This window comes from Ictidomys tridecemlineatus, chromosome 8 (assembly GCF_052094955.1).
Source record: "Ictidomys tridecemlineatus isolate mIctTri1 chromosome 8, mIctTri1.hap1, whole genome shotgun sequence".
In the NCBI taxonomy this organism is placed as follows: Eukaryota; Metazoa; Chordata; class Mammalia; order Rodentia; family Sciuridae; genus Ictidomys; species Ictidomys tridecemlineatus.
Genome location: NC_135484.1, coordinates 110,040,124 through 110,056,213, shown reverse-complemented (window position 1 = coordinate 110,056,213; position 16,090 = coordinate 110,040,124). Strand labels below are relative to the sequence as shown.

The 16,090-nt window shown below is 48.9% G+C and overlaps 1 protein-coding gene across 1 annotated transcript; it reads right to left on the bottom strand.

The window, feature by feature from the left end:
- Positions 1-10,237: 10,237 nt before the first annotated feature.
- LOC101954594 (triggering receptor expressed on myeloid cells 3) lies at positions 10,238-15,001 on the bottom strand. The gene is made up of 3 exons (XM_078018524.1): positions 14,905-15,001; positions 14,455-14,805; positions 10,238-10,577 (listed from the first exon to the last, which is right to left on the bottom strand). The coding sequence occupies exons 1-3, from the start codon at positions 14,999-15,001 to the stop codon at positions 10,444-10,446; spliced, it is 582 nt and encodes a 193-aa protein (XP_077874650.1). The 3' UTR covers positions 10,238-10,443.
- Positions 15,002-16,090: the final 1,089 nt, after the last annotated feature.

Below are 16,090 nucleotides of genomic sequence, written 5' to 3'. Positions count from 1 at the left end.
CTGGGTCCCTTGCAGGAAGAGAGCAGGCAGGAGGCTCAGGACCATCTCAAACAGTGTTGGTCTGGTAAATACCTGAGTGGCCAGGAGGCTGAGGCAGGAGGATGGCAAATTCAAAGCCAGCCTCAGCGACTTAGTGAAGCCCTAAGCAACTCAGTGAGACCCTGTCTCTCAAAAAAATATATAAAAGGGCTAGGAAAGTCGCTCAGTGGTTAAGGGCCCCTGGGCTCATTCCCCAGTACCAAAATAAATAAATAAATGCATGAAGGAAAAAGTGAGGCCCAACTTGGAACTATGCAGCCACAGGAGGAAGTAATATTGGATTATAGTCCAGAGTATAAAGTGGATGACCCTGCGTCCAGACAGGTGTCAATAAGGGCTCCACGATGGTCTGAATGTAGTTCCCCCCAAATTCATGTGGAATGCTAATCCCGCATGGATTAACTGCTCTTGGTGAAGGGTCCTCAGGGCCCCTCTCCAGCCTCTTCCCTCTTGCTGTGGAGGCTGAGCTTAGAGCAGGGCAGTGATCTTACAGCTCAGCTGGATCTTTGAATCTCATCTTTGAACCCACACCCAGCATTTTGCCCTCTACCAAGCAGCCCCCTTCCACCCCAAATATGGTACCTCAAAATATGCCCTTTTGACACATGGGATTCCTGGTAACTGAAGGCAATTAAAAATCGACAGCTGCAGGAATTGTTCTCGGCCCTCCCTTTAGCTGCCTAGGAGCAGGGCATCAAATCCCCTTTGTCAAGGTGTCCCCTTGTTTTGGAGGAAAGATTTATCTTGGCTCTTGGTTTCAGAGGTTCATGGTCAATGGCGCCATCTCTTTGGTTCTGAAGGGGGGGGCGCGGAGCATCATGGGGGGAGGGCATGGGGGAGGGGGAGCTGATGGGCTCCTGGCCTCTGGGAAGCAGAGTGAGAGGAGGAGTCCAGGGGCACACCTCCAAGGACATACTTCCTCTTAAGGCCCACTTCCTACAGCTCCCAATTAATGCCCTCAAATTATTAATCCACCGAGGAAGGAAGTCAGAGCCCCCATGATCCAGTCACTTCCCCCAACCCCACCTCTAAACGTGGCTGTGTTGGGACCAAGCCTTCAACATGTGAACCTATGGGGAACAATCCAGATCCTCATAACACCCCCCTTACCAGAGAGAGAGGACACTCACCCCTGGAGAGAGCATTGACCCAGATAAGTTTGCATAAAGAGAACTTAACACAATAGCTCTTCCCCGTCCATAGCTTTCCCAATCACTTCCAAAGACTCAAAGCCCAAGCCCCCTTCCACTGTGAAGACAGCATGTAAGCCCGTACGGTGGCTCACTCCTGTAGTCCCAGGCTAAGGCAGGAGGATTACAAATTTGAGGCCAGCCTCAGCAATTTCATATAACAAATAAATAAATAAGAAGGACTGGGGATGTAGATCCATGCCAAAGTCCTCTGGGTTCAATCCCCAGTATCAAAAATAAATAAATAAATAAATCATATATAAGTCCCTGAGTCTGCTTTTCTTTTCTTTTCTTTTTTTTTTTTTGAGTTCTACTTCTTTCCTGTGAACTCCCATACACATAAAATATGAAATAAAATTGTTATCCTTTTCTCCTGTTGATTTGTCTGTTGCTACTTTAATTCACAGACCCTCAGACACCAACCTAAGAGGTAGAGAGGTAGAGAAACTTTCTCCACCCTGATGCTCCCCATCATTCATCCAAATGGACTGCATCAGGCTCAGGGATAAAGCAGGAGAGACTCAGGGAAAGAGAAAAAGAACTTGAGGCACCAAAAAAAAAAAAAAAAAAAAAAAAAAGCCCTTTCTTTTGAGAAAGAAAACTTAAAAATTTTTTTAAAAAAGCATTTTTCCCTTTAAGAGGACAATCTGCTTTAATTATGTGGAAACTGTAATATAAGCAAAGTGTGAACGTATATAAGTTTATAATATAAACTCGGGTGTGAAAGTAAGTTGTATAATGAAAGCTTTAATCATTTACAAGCTAAATTTACAAGGAACTGAAAGCGTTGTTAGCTGACCAGTTATATTGAGCAGAAGTCTCTAAAGTCAGCGGGTGACATTGCTCCCCGAGGTGACGAGACTGTCCTCTAGCTCCCTGTCCAAGCAGCAGCCACAGGCAGTGTCAGGGCTGTCATGGGGTGAGGGGGAACACAGAGCTGGATTTTGATCTTCTGTTGATTTTCATGAAATGCAAAAGCTCTGTGGTCAGTGGCTGTCACTTTGAACAGCACTGGGCCAGGTGACAGAGATGACTCAGACCACGCCCTGCCCACCCCATCCCACCCCCTATAAGGGACCCACCTCTTTGCTGTGTCGTGTTTGTGAATGTCAAAACCCTGAAGTTATTAGACGGTGTGTGAGAATATCTTCAGACACTGTCTAAAAGACAGAATCCAAATACCATTGTGCTTCAGATGGGGGAAGAACACCTTCAATAAGATCCCAGCAATATCAATCAAAAAGGGAAAATGAATGGATTTAATCATATCGTCGAATGCAGGCTTTCCAGAGAACGTAGCCCCAGCAGAGCTGTCACGGAGGTGACACTTCAGGGCGTCCCAGAGGGAGACTGCATGGCCAGGAGTTATTGAGGAGTCTGGTTTGAGGCAGGACTGGATTCAGCCTGGGTAAGGATCGTGATCCACCGTCCTATCTCAGAGTGCAGTGCCAAAATCTCTTGCTTCAAAAATGGACAATCAAACCATTTCCCTGGATAAGAAAACTCCCAGAAAAAAAAAAAGTGATCAGAATAGCAAAGCTGTGTTACAGACGGCAAGGGGGTGGCTTGGGTGCTCGGAGCCCAGACAGAACAGGGGCACAGATGGCTTCAATTTGAAAAACAAAAATGTGTTTTTCCAACATGGTCATTGTGGACGAACAGTCAGGGGAATGACTCCACAAGGACACCCTGGCGACCCTGCCTGGGAACACACGGGCCACACCAGCCAAGGCCTGAACAGCAGCTTCTCTGAGGCAGGGCATGTGGCCCTGTGCTCCTCCTGGAACATAAGAGACCTGGAGGCCTGGGAGGCCATCTCCCAGTCACCTCCTGTCTCCCCTGAAGTCAGTTGTCACCTCCTGGTTCTAAAGAGCAGGAGGCTTTTCCTGCCCCTCGGAAGAGAGCCTGGGGGTAAGACCCCACAGCACAGCAGTAGGGTCTTCTGTGGTTTGGGGGATGGGACCAGGACCATGAGTAGCTGGCAGCGGCGGCTAATCTTCCTTTCATGGTCTATTAAGTCATAAACTGAATCGGACAGTGGCTCATGGTACCTTCGCTGACCAAATCAGTCCAGCCGTGGCCACAGCTTTATCTGCTCTTGGGTGTGCTGAAAGAACAGGTTGGCAGTCTCAGACCTGACCCTGAAACTGAACCAGGGGTTATTACAAAAACAAAAACAGAACAGCCGAAGAAAGGAAATCCAATTTAAATGGTCAAAAAATAGATGATACGCTTCTGGAAACATCCAAATGCTCACAAAGCCCCATCTCATTAATTATGAGACAAATGCTCGTTTTAAGGCCTGGAGAGGCCACTTTGAACCCATCAGCTCAGCAGAACTAGCAGGTTGGACAACACTCACTATGGCCAGAGCGTACGCAGGGGAACCCTGGAGCCCTGCTACAGGAATGTAAGGAGCCTGGCTTCTGCAGAACAATCTGGAATTTCTGTGTGGAATAAACAAGTGGACATCCCACACCCGGGTCTCACTCCCAGAAGTCTGCCTGGTTACTGTGTTTTGTTTCCGGTTAATGATATATTTGCTGCCTCAGAGGAGCTGCTGTTCAGGTCCTGGCTGGCGTGGCCCATGTGTTCTAAGATCATGTTTTGTATATTTTCTTCCTAAAAGCCATATTGATCTCGCCTTTTATCTTGGAGTCTGATTTGAATCAAGAGGAGAGAAAGCCTTCCCCCTCGCCCGGTGTGGATATCCAGTCGACCAGTCAGTCTTCAATTTGAGGTCAGCACCATCTTTCCCACTAAATCAGAGACACCTGGGTGGCAGTCGAGTGGCCATACAGCTGTGGGTATTTCCCTGAACCTTCTATTCTGTTCCCTTGGTCTGTCTTGCTTTATGCCAACTGGGCGTGTATTCTAGAAAAATTCTCATGTGGGCCCTTCAGCAATGTATTGTGTTGGGTGGGGGTGGGGGGGTAAATATTTTTAGTTGTCGATGGACACAGTATTTTTTATTTATTTTTCTGTGGTGCTGAGGATCGAACCCAGCACCTCACACATGCTAGACGAGCACTGTTCCACTGAGTCACAACCCCAGCCCAAATATATTTTAAAGTTTTCTTTTTCACTTTTCTGTTCTTTTGTGTATGTGAGAGAGGGGTGTCTGACAGTAAGGAGTTGAGACAACTTAGGTGACATCACTAGGAGAAATGAAAAAGTAAAATCTGATGTTTACATTATATGGAATCCTACATGTAGAAAAATATTTTTTTGAAGCTTTATTTTTTTCTATTTACTTTCTAAAACAATTTTATCAGTGCATTATAATTATACATAACAGTGGAATTCATTATAACATATTTACACATGCACATAACATAATTTGTTCAATTTCATTCCCCATTATCTTCTCTTTACCTCCCCTCCAACCACCTTGGGGTCCTGGGTCCCCTTCCTTTATTTTACTGGTCTCTCTTTTATTTTAAAAGGTTTTTTTATTGTTATTGTTTTTTGGGGGATAGTATTTTGGTACTGGGGATTGAACTCAGGGGCACTTAACCACTGAGCCACACCCTTAGCCTTTTTTATATTTAGAGACAGAGTCTTGATAAGTTGCTCAGTTCCTTGCAAAGTTGCTGAGGCTGGCTTTGAACTCACGATCCTCCTGCCTTAGCCTCCCAAGCCATTGGGATTATAGGCGTGCACCATCATGCCTAGCTTAAAGATTAAAATTTATATATGGCAACAAGGATAGTATCAGAAGCATAACAAAATATTGGATAAAAATGTATAAATATAGTAAATTTATAAATATAATTTACTGTCAAAAACATTAAATCATGAGTTTCACACAAATAAAAATAAAGACAGATTAAGATCTTTATCTGGGGGTGTAGTTCAGTGGCAGAGTGTGTGCTTGGTGTGCACAAGGCCCTAGATCCTCAGCACCAAAAAAAAAAAAAAAAAGTTTTTTATTTAACTCACTCAGTAACTCATATGCCAGCAGATGCAATAACTTGTTTTTTAAAAAAGAAGTCAAGCCAGACACCATGGCACATGCACATCTCAGGAGGCTAAGGCAGGAGGATCGTGAGTTCAAAGCCAGCCTCAGCAATTTAGCATGACCCTAAGTAACTCAGCAAGACCTTGTCTCTAAAAAGGGCTGGGGATATGGCTCAGTGTAAGAAAATATTTGTAATAAAATATACAAAACATGATAAAGTGCCCCGAGTTCAATCTCTGGTACAATTAATAAATAAATAAAGTCAAGAAGTACAATTTATGTGATATAAAGAAATGTTGGAATGAATTGCACATGGAGACAAACTAGTCTTGATTTTATTTTTTCCCCCACAGCAGGGAAAGACAGCATAGAAATTTGAGAACAAAAATTTTATTAGTGCATTTCAATTACACAGAAGAATGGGTTCATTGTGGAACATTCATACATGCAGTGAACACACCTTGGTCTATCCACCCCTTAACCTTCCCCTCTCCTCCTCTCCCCCGGGTCCCTTTCTCCTCTAACAGTCTCCCTACTGCTCTCCTGTCTGTTGTCTTTTCCTCCTAATTTCCACTTGACCATCAACTGCTATTGACAGAGTCGCAAAGCCACTCTCATGGTGACAGATGACACAAGATGGTGTGCAAGATGGGTATGCAGGACAGCTTTTCTCTGGATTTGCAGGTTTTTTAATACAGTTGAGTGGAATTTGTCTGAAAATAAAGCCACAAAATTAATTCTATAAATGTTCAAGGATCTACATAAGTGTAAGTAAGTCTAGGAAAGTGGATTGAAAAGATGTACAGAATAAAGATGCCAAGGAGCGGGGAACGGGCAGAGTGGAGCCAGGGGGTGAAGGTGGGAAATATTTAAAAACACATTAAACTGAATAACTGCAAAGAATTTCCACAGGTAAATGAAGGCCCTGAAATAAGGAGCATGCTGACTCTGTTTTGGGCGCTTGAAGGTCTTGAAAAAAGACAAAAACCGCTAAAGTTGAAACAGCACTTTGTGTGCACCTCTAGTCCCAGCTACTCGGGAGGCTGAGGCAGGAGGATAGCTTGAGCCCAGGAGTTTGGAGTCAGCTGGCAAAATGTGGCAAGACCTCATCTCAAAAGAAAAAAAAAAATCTAAAACAGAGCACGTTCACCTACCTGCATTGAAATTAACCTTCCCATGAGGCTGGGGCTGTAGCTCAGTGGTAGAGTGCCTGCCTTACACGTGTGAGGCACTGGATTTGATCCTCAGCACCACAGAAAAACAAATGAAAAAGGGTATTGTGTCCAACTACAACTAAAAAAAATGAAAATAAATAGATACTATTTAAAAAAAAAAAGAAAAGAAAGAAATTAACCTTCCCATCTTCCTGCAGGTAGGTGTTCCTTTATTATGTGATTGAGAGGGCAGAGGGCCAGCCTGGGAGAGGAACTGGCTTCTCCCCAAGTGCACAGCACGTAGGAGAAGAGGGATTCCACACTTGGCCTTCAAGTGCCAAACATCTGGCTCTGTTCCCAGCAGATTTCATTAGGAGGTATGGTTGGGCTGATGGAGCCTGGACTCAGGGAGACAGGCCAGGACACTTGACAGATGGACAGTCCTAAGCCAGCAAGGGGCTTTAGGTCAAGGCGATAGATGAGATGATCACTTCCCTTCAAGCCCCAAAGAGGACTCCAGTCCTTGAAGACTGGCCTCTATCCTAAAAGACCTGGCCTTGGCTCCAAAAGCAATCATTTCCAGTTTTACAAGTTTTTCAAAAACTTTTGGGATGCTAAAATGGAACGATTTTCACTGACGTGACCGCCTTGGAAGCTGAATTTTGCCACATCACTGACTGATTAGTGATCACGTGGGTGCCCCAGGAATAGATTAAAGAAGACTGGTGATAAACAGAAGTCATTTTCTCAGACACCACGAAGTTTCCAAGAAAAGTGTCATAAATCCTGGAACAGGAAACGTAGGAATTCGTCCTCTGCATCTGTCTCTTTTTATGCCTCCAGGGTTGTATATCACCTTGTGCCCAATGTGCTATTGGGTAACTGGGACCTTGCTATTATGACTTTTATAAATGAACAATAGTGTTTAATTGGAATAATAAGACCGAGAGTGGATGTTTATTTTCCACTTAATTATATTTGTCTTTCATTGACCATACAAGAAACAATAAAACTCTGAATTTTAGTTTGAATTATCTTTGTGTCCATTTCAACTGCGATTGTTTTGGGTGCGAGCTGTGGACTTGACTTTCATTCCCACCCCCGTCTCATGGGCTTTTCTTCAGCCTACAGTCTGCAAAATCATTTCTCACACTCACTGGCAGCTGGGCTTCCAGATATTTTGGACTCCACCCACCAAACACATACACACGAGATTAAAGTTTGGGGCCAAGTTAACTGGGAAGCAAGGCACACATTTTGCCAGCAAACCCTGAGTCAAGTCTGAACTGTTTCTACAGCCAGTGCTGTGCCAGCAGCTTCCTGTTGTGGGAACTTTCCAGATTCTTCTAATGCCAGACTGGTAGCCCCTTAATAGTCCCATGCTGTAGTGCGACTGTGGGAGTCATTCCCAGATCTGATGGTTGGATCTGATGCTGTAAACCATTTAATACTCTATTTTTTAAAAATCCCCTTCTAGGAGCTGGGATTGTGGCTCAGAGGTAGAGTGCTCACCTAGCACCGGCGAGGCCCTGGGTTCAATGCTCAACACCATATAAAAATAAATGAGTAAATAAATAAATAAAGATATTGTGTCCAACTGCAACTAAAAAAAAAAAAAAAAAAAGTGTATTAAAAAAAAAACCCTCTTCTAATTGTGAGTTCAAAGCCAGCCTCTGCAACTTAGAGAGGCCCTAAACAATTTAGGGAGACTCTGACTCTGAATAAAATACAATAAAGGACTGGGGATGTGGCTCAGTAGTTAAGCACCTCTGGGTTCAATCCCCAGTACCAAAATAAATAAGTAAAAATCCCCTTCTACTTAAAATAGGTAGGCTGTATTTTGTTGTCTTCAAGTGAACATTAACTCATGCAAGTCCTAAGAAAATAGATGCCGTGTTCCAGACCAGTGGGGACTGGTGGGTAGCAAAGCAGGGAGGGGGCAAAACTTTTTTTCTGTTGCTGTTGCTTTAACCCTTATTACCCTCAAGGGCATGAAGTTGTGAAGAGGATTCAGGAGACAGCTGTTGGTCTGCTGTGATCCTAGGGGATGGGGGAGTGGACACATCCCTTACCTCAAGCCCAAGGAGACAAGCTTCAATGTCAGGACTTGGAGAGCTTGTCCAGTGTCCCCTGAAGTTTGGAAGAGGCAGCCACTATGTCTGACTCAACTCCAAAACTGATCAGCTAGTCTGATGGTAGCTGTACGGGAGCCACCAGGGCCACATGAGACTCGTGGGTGAGTGTTCCCCGAGGACTGGATGTCACTACACATCTGTGAGGCAGTGGGCTCAGGTTGTTGCTATTGATCCTGTCCAAAGAGGCTGCCTGGTGCTGCAGAAGTCCACAGAAGAAAATAAGAAGTGGATTGTAAAGGGCTTGGAGGCCAAAGGAGGAGCAGGAGCAGCTGCCCAGGAAAGAGACACATGGGCCTGTCTAGGACTCTACAGGTGAAAGAGCCCACAGCAGCGCTCTGTGAAGGAACCCCAGCTCGAACCCCATGGGGCACAGGAAGACCTCCCCTCTCCTTCCTCCTCTCTCCCCTGCTCCAGCCTGGCTTCCCAGGCCGCAGGTGGCAGGTGGAGATGGCAAAGCAAAGGAAGCAAGCCAGCCTGTCCCTTCTGTCCCTTGAGAGGATCAGATCCAAGGGTCTGGGAAGGAAGCTTCACTTTAAAATGGACCCCTCCTTCTCTGTGCTAATTACTGAAGCTTCTTTCAGAATAAACTTTTTTTTTCAGGAGTGGGGAGGTGCTTAAAAATGACCAGAAGGGAAGGATGGATAGGTGGAGAATTTCAGGGACAGAGAAGCCCTTCCATGGGATATAATGGTGGGTACAGGCCATTAAGGCACAGTGCCAAGGGGGAACCCGAATGAGGACCATGGACCTCAGCAGTCCATGTAGGTCCATCGGCCGTAACAAATGCACTTCTCTGAGGGGGTCCTTGAGAGTGGGGAAAGTTGAGGGGGGACAGCATGGAAGCATATGGGAACTCTGCAATTTCTCAATTTTGCTGTGAACCCAAAACTGCTCTGGAAATAAGTTTATTTTAAAAAAAAATACCAGCAGAGTGAGGGTCTTGGTGTAAGTTTCACCCAAGGTCCAGGAAGTCCCCAGCAGGACTTCTGGAGGACTATAGGGGAAGGGATGCAAGGTCCTTAGGGGAACTCTTCTCTATGAGTCCCAGTTGCTCTATTCAAGGCCCAAATCCCTTGCTGACCCGTGGTCCCTGCTGATGTCTCTGATAATAGCTCCTTCTACGCAGCTCTCCACCCCATCTCCCACCTCTGGGAGGGACAGGTGCTGAGCAGAGAGCGCACAGTGGGACTTCAGGAAGCCTTTCATTTTCCCTTGAACTGTGCATGGAGTGTGCTGTCACTAGGGCAGGAAGGCGAATGGGTGGCCTCCAGAGAGGAGGTTTCCCTGGGTCCCATTGTGCTGAGGATATCTGAGGAGTGCCGCAGTCACGAGCCACTGAAGCAGGAACAAACTTTATTTCTGAACTCCACCAGCACACTCCACACACGCTCCCCGGGAACTCTCCCGAAAGCCAGGCACTCAGCTCCTCCAGGAACCACCAACCAGAAATCCCTCCCCGGAACTTCCCCAACCAATGGGAACTCTCCGGGAATTCCTGCAAGAACTCCAAAGTAGCAGGCCCAGGCGGACAGCAGGGGTCTAATATACACAGCTTAACATAACCATTATCATCTCAATGGCTTGCTGGCATCACCTCTCAACCAGTCTGTTCTGGCAAAAATGCCATGCGTCATTCGGACTCGGCTATGGCTCTCAGCAGAGGAGCAAGAGAGATGAACAGCATTTGGAAATGACCGTTCAAGCCAGCCCAGGCCTGAGTCCAGCCTCCCCACCCTGAAAGGGGCTGCTTACCTCCTGTCAGTTCCTCCCATCCTGCGGGACCCGCTCAGCCTGCTTGGCATTGATCCCAGCATCTTGGCCCACGCCTGGCACTGTCCCAGGGGCTGGCCCTGCCCCCTGACCAAAGACCTTCTGAGAAGAGAAATCAGGGCACAGGGAGGGGCTAGGAACCCCACCCTCCCCAGCATCTGGAGCAGGTGTCTCTGTCCTGCCTTCGTTTCACCTTAAGTCTGGCCACTTACCTGAGGCCTGGACTTCCGGAGGAGGACAAACAGGACTGAGAACACCAGGCCCTTGTTCAAGATGAATCCGCAGGTCACAAGAATCAGAGCAGGAACACCAGGCAGCTCCAGAAGTCCTGCAGGTCAAAGGCAAGCGTGACTCCCTCCACCTGACCCTCCTGAACCCAAAGGGTGGGTGCCTGTTGAGTGGACAGCTCTGAAGGCCCCTGCTTCCTGCCTCTTGGCTACGAGAGCCGCCAAGCAGGTTTTTATACCCTGTGCAGATGAGGACTCCACCTTCCCCAGCCTCCACCCTGCTCTCACCCCAGAGGAACCTAACGAGTCTCCTGCCACCAGCCCCACCCCCACCCCTACCTCCTGCACACAGCTGCTGGTTGCCCTGTGCTGATCTCCCTTTCCACCAAGGAGCCCAAGGAGGCCCTTCATGTTCCCATTGCCTACACCCAAAGAGCATGACTGCCAGACGTTCAAGGCTCCCTGGGACCTGAATGTGTTGTCCTGCTTGACCCCACCCAATGGCTCCACTCCACTCAGTCCTCGGGCTTTGTAGAGGACACATCTCCACCCCCTGCTCCCTCTTCTCTCCAACGTCAGTCCCCCACCTCCCTCTGCCCTTTCTAACTCCTCTGCCACCTCTGAGGTTTCTGGTACCCACCTCTGGCTCCACCCCACCCAGGGCTCTGAGGGTCTCTGCTCATGGGGTGCTTAGAGCTGCTCTGTAAGGAAGGGATTCTCTCACGCCTTCCTTAGCTCCAAGTCAGAGTCTTCCGATTGCTCAGACTCCACTAGCCAGGAGGCCACCCCTCCTAGGTGCAGCCCCTTGTCCACAGGGGTACCGAAGCCCGAAGCCCGTTTGATCTTAGCTCCTCTGACCCCCACCTCCCTCTGGGGCTGCTGGATGCCACCTTGATAGACTAGCACCCAAGGCTTGGGTGGGGCCTTGGGATAGAAATCTACATAAAGGTCATTCTTCCTGCTTGTGTTCAGGACCCCCTGGCAGCCCTCTGGGTGGTCCAGCCTGATCCTCTGGAGTCCACAATGTGTGTGGGGTGAGCCCAGGGCCCCAGCTAAGCTCAGGGTGTGCCTCTGCTCTGCTTCTGTCTCTGCAGTGATCCTCAGCACACACAACTTACAGCAAATCTGGGCTCTCTGGGGGTTCATTCTGTCTGGTGTGGACTATGCTCCGGAAGAGATCAAAGCTCTTCAGGGTCTTGACTGCGTGAGACCTGGCCCCTACTAGGTGCCCAGGCGATGATTGACCAAGATGGGGCAGCATACCCTGAGCTGTCCACCCAGCCTGGCTGACTTCCTCTGAGCTGGGGAGGGACCTCCAAGGTGTTTGGAACAGCTTTCTTCTCCTACAGGCTGAGCCACTGTTCCACGGAGCTACACTGGTTGGGGGAAAAGGTTCACAGTCTCAGAAGGCCAAAGGTAGTGGGGTTCAACACCACCAATCCACCCTCCCAAGGAGCAGGATGGACAGGGGGTGTCCACAGTCACACAGTGGAGAGCAACAGAGCCAGCCCCCAGGCCCGGGCCTCCCAACCCTGTGCCTGTGTATGTGTGTGACACCCTGCTGGTCTCAGCCTTCAGGGCCTCATCCGGGGCACCTGGCCCAGTTCTCAGCTCTCAGCCCCTCCTCCACTCAGCCCATGACGGTTCAGCCAACCCACACCCCATGCCCACAACCTCCTCCTGGACTTACTTCCTGTTGGTGATGGATCTTGTCCATCAGGGAGGGCAGGGAGCTCCCTCCTCATGCCCTCTGCAGCCCACCTTTCTCTCCCCTCAAATCCCCACACCAGATTCACTTCCCAAGTGGGGTTGGTGGGACAACATCCATCACCTCCCAATAGCCTCACATTACGTGGGTTTCTCTCTGTGCTCAGTCACTGCTGTGTCCTCCCCCACCTCAAAAGCTAAAGAACAAATAGAGAAGGCATCTCCACCGTCCACCGAGGAGTGTCCTTTACGGGGCTCAACAGCACGCCAGAAAGAAACCCCCAACTATTTATTTAACCTAGCTGAGCAAAACCCAGTCCCTGACTCTCTTACGCTCTCCAAACAACCTCAGTGATCACTACAGGTGTCCTTGTGGAGGCTTCTATCTTTTTCCCCCTGCAATTCCTCTAGGCAGGGACAATCTGTGCAAGATGTCATTTCCATCGCCACATTAGCCTAAAGTTTCCTTAATTACTGGAGAGAAGGAATGCAAAGCTGCTATTAAAATGTTACTCCATGTTATTTGTGGTTTGAGGGAAATAATTATGTTTCGGTTTATCCTGTGTTAACTTGATACACTTCTTATTGACTAGCATGGGCTCGGTCACTCTCAATCACTTCTCCTGTCTTTATTAAGGTTTGAGTTAGCCAGGCACGATGGCTCTCACCATAATCCCAGCCACTCAGGAGGTGGGGGCAGGAGAATTGCAAATTTGAGACAAGTCTGAGCAACTCAGTGAGACCCTGTCTTAAAATAAAATAATAGGGTTGAGGATGTAGCTCAGTGGCAGGGTGCTTGACTATTATGCACTAAGCCCTGGGTTTGACCCCCCCACCCCAGAGCTGAAAAAAAGACAAAGTTAAAAGGACTGCAGTCCACCCACTGGCACCTAGAGCCGCCGGCTTTGCCAAGTGTGAAATGTAGGGCCCTCGTGTCTCCGACCCAAACAATGAGTATCACAGTGAAGAAGCCCCACCAGTTTACTGCAGCCTAGAAATAGTGCAGGACTTGCCCAAGCTCACTAGGTATATTCAGATCCAGAACCTTCTGTCACCAGGCAATCTGCAATGGTCACACCTTGTAAAGACTGCAGTTTTAGTTCTTTGACAGTTTTCGAGGACTATGGCCAAATTAATAAAATATTCCTGAGTCTAGGGCAATGGAGCTGCTTAACTATGAGAACCCTTGGTTAACTACCGGGGCCACGGCATGCTCCAAGCTTTGAGGAATTGTTTGACTCTGTTCCTGAGGTTCTACCTGCAATGCCCTCCCTTTGCCTGCTAACTCTATTTACAGATCCTAAGAAGTGTGACTTGGACCCAATCCTGTCCTGAGAGTCATATGTTCAGGCTGGCAGAAGAGCAAGACCCCACGGTGGTGGAGGCCACCCGAACCACAGCTCCAAAGGAAGTCAATTGAGAAGGTTGAGGCAAAAGCGTTGGACAGCCCCTCCCACGCCACGTCCCCACCTGGGCTGACAGGTTTTTTTTAACAAAGGGGTGTCCTCGCCAACAAGAAGCAACTAAAGGTCGGTGAAAGGCCCTTCACTGTGCTCTCTACTACTTTTTAAGTCCATTGAGAAAAGGGACAGCGCCTTCCTGTCAAAATGAGCCCATTTCATAGATTCTCCAGGGACAAGAAAATCGAGTGAGTCCTGTGGGGGCCCAGCTGCTCCACCTGTCTGCCAAAGGACCAGGTGAGTTACCCTCTGGAGTGTCCCCTCACACTGAGAGACAGCAGCTCTCCCAGACCAGCCTGGCACCTCGCAAGTCCCAGTACCTGCCAGTTTCCCACAGAGTCCGGTGGTGTTTTCGTTCACCTCGTCCAACTTTCTTTTTTTTTTTTTTTTAAAGAGAGAGTGAGAGACAGAGGGGGACAGAGAGAGAGAGAGAATTTTAACATTTATTTTATTTTTTCTTAGTTCTTGGCGGACACAACATCTTTGTTGGTATGTGGTGCTGCTGAGGATCGAACCCGGGCCGCACGCATGCTAGGCGAGCGCGCTACCGCTTGAGCCACATCCCCAGCCCCATCGTCCAACTTTCTTGTTTCACAGGTGAGAAAACTGAGGCCCAGAGAGGAGTTGTGTTTCTGAGTCTCAAAGTCACAAAGCAAGAGAATTGGAAGGCCCAGGTGCCCTGACTTCGGGTCTGGAATTTCCCCGTTACTCTCTGGGCAGCAAGCCCTCATGGCGGATAGGGTCCCAGCCCACCCTCTGTGCCTGAGGAGACCCTCCCCCGGGAGTCCTGGGTCTCCCTGATGCTCACCACTGCACTGCACTAGCCGAATCCGATGGTGCAGGATGACAAGGTTCTGAGAAGTGAGGTGGATCACGCACTGGTACAGCCCTGCGTCCCCCCTCTGGAGCCCGGTCATGGTGACTTTGATGATGGCTTCAGTGGGATAATCCTCCAGCAGGTACCTCCCAGCCTGGGCCACGTTTAGGTCTGCATTTCTAGTCTCCGTGATCACCAGAGTCTCCAGGCTGCCGTCGCTCCGCACCCGCTGCCAGGCCTTCAGGCTGAAGGCGTACTTGTTGATGTTGTAAGGACAGGTCACGGTCAGGTTCCTGCCCTCCTGTAGGCACTTCTGCTCCTCACTTTCACCCTCAGCTTGGAGCCCTAGAGGGAGGTGTCCCGCACTTTACTGGTGTCCCCAAGAAGCCGAGTCCTCCACCCTCTCCGTTTGTCTCCATTCCATTGATCCAGAGGGGAGCCCACCAGAACAGTCCCTCCGGACACTCTCCTCTTTCCCTTCTTGGCCCTCAATACTACGCATCACCCCAAACCTGGTGATACCGTCGTCATCGTCATCCATAGCTTTTATTAAGCACTTACTATGCCCTAAACTCTGAGCCAAGAGCTTCCCACCCATCTGTTGTTTGTTTGATTCTTAGGGCAACTTTCTGATGTACACGCCATCCACAAAATGAGCACCTGTGTCTGGGCACTATTTACAAATGAAGGAACTGAGGCTCGGGGAGGTTAGGGGAACTGCCTGAGGTCAGAAAGTGGTAGAGATGGGATTCAAATGCAGCTTGAACACCACCTTTCTTCTCAGAGCCTTGCTAGAGTGATTTCCATTTCCGTTTTGTGTCCCTCTTGCTACTCTGCCCTTGGTGCTTGTTTACCTTTTCCTCTCTGCATGCCTCCTCTGCCTCCTGACTGAACATGTTCCTCCAAAGGGAGATTGGCTTTGCATTTCTATGCATCTCCAGAGATGCCAGCGTGGTGCTGGGGGATGGCTTGGCTGGCTCCACATCACATCCTCAACTTCAAGATGCCCCAGAAGAACCTCCAACCTGTCTTATGGCACAGTCCCTGCCGGACCAGGATGGACAGAGTGCTCTGCGTCTGTTGCCTTCCTTTCCCCTGACCTGTCTCTAGCACAGGCCCTGATCTCACTCCAGTCCATTCTAAAGAAATGAGAGAAAGTTCCTCTTAGCCGCTGCGTTCCTCCAGATGGTCTCTGCCCCTAGCCCTGAGCTGCTCCTCCCACCCTTCACCCTCCTGCCCTTACCTGAGACACAGAGCAGCAGCAGCAGTAGCAGCCCCATCGGTGGCCACCTCTGCTGGCCTGCCCCCTGCATCCCGTCCTTCTCCTTGAGTCTTCTGTCTGCCAGGGACTCTCTAGCGGCAGGAGGACCTTGCCCCATGGGGGGTGTCTACGGTTGTCCCCCAGAGGTGCTGCTGTTTCTTCAGATTGAGAAACCCTGAGGGAAATGTAACAAGGGAACAGCCCAGGAAAAAGCAGAAGGTGAAGAGACAGCGTCCTTCCTACCTCTATTATGTCACAGTCGTATTGCGAAACACTCAGCGGCTCCCCGTTCTCCACTACAGCACGTCTAGCCCCATCCGTGTGGGGTCCCCCCTTCTGCTCCACTCTGTACCTCTAGTCTCCAAAACA

Coding starts and splice junctions, on each gene's coding strand:
- LOC101954594 (XM_078018524.1), bottom strand. CDS start 15,001: ATGGATGACGATGACGACGGTATCACCAGGTTTGGGGTGATGCGTAGT. Junction 14,806..14,904: donor TGTCCGGAGGGACTGTTCTG/GTGGGCTCCCCT, acceptor ACCTCCCTCTAG/GGCTCCAAGCTGAGGGTGAA. Junction 10,578..14,454: donor GATTCGGCTAGTGCAGTGCA/GTGGTGAGCATC, acceptor TTTGACCTGCAG/GACTTCTGGAGCTGCCTGGT.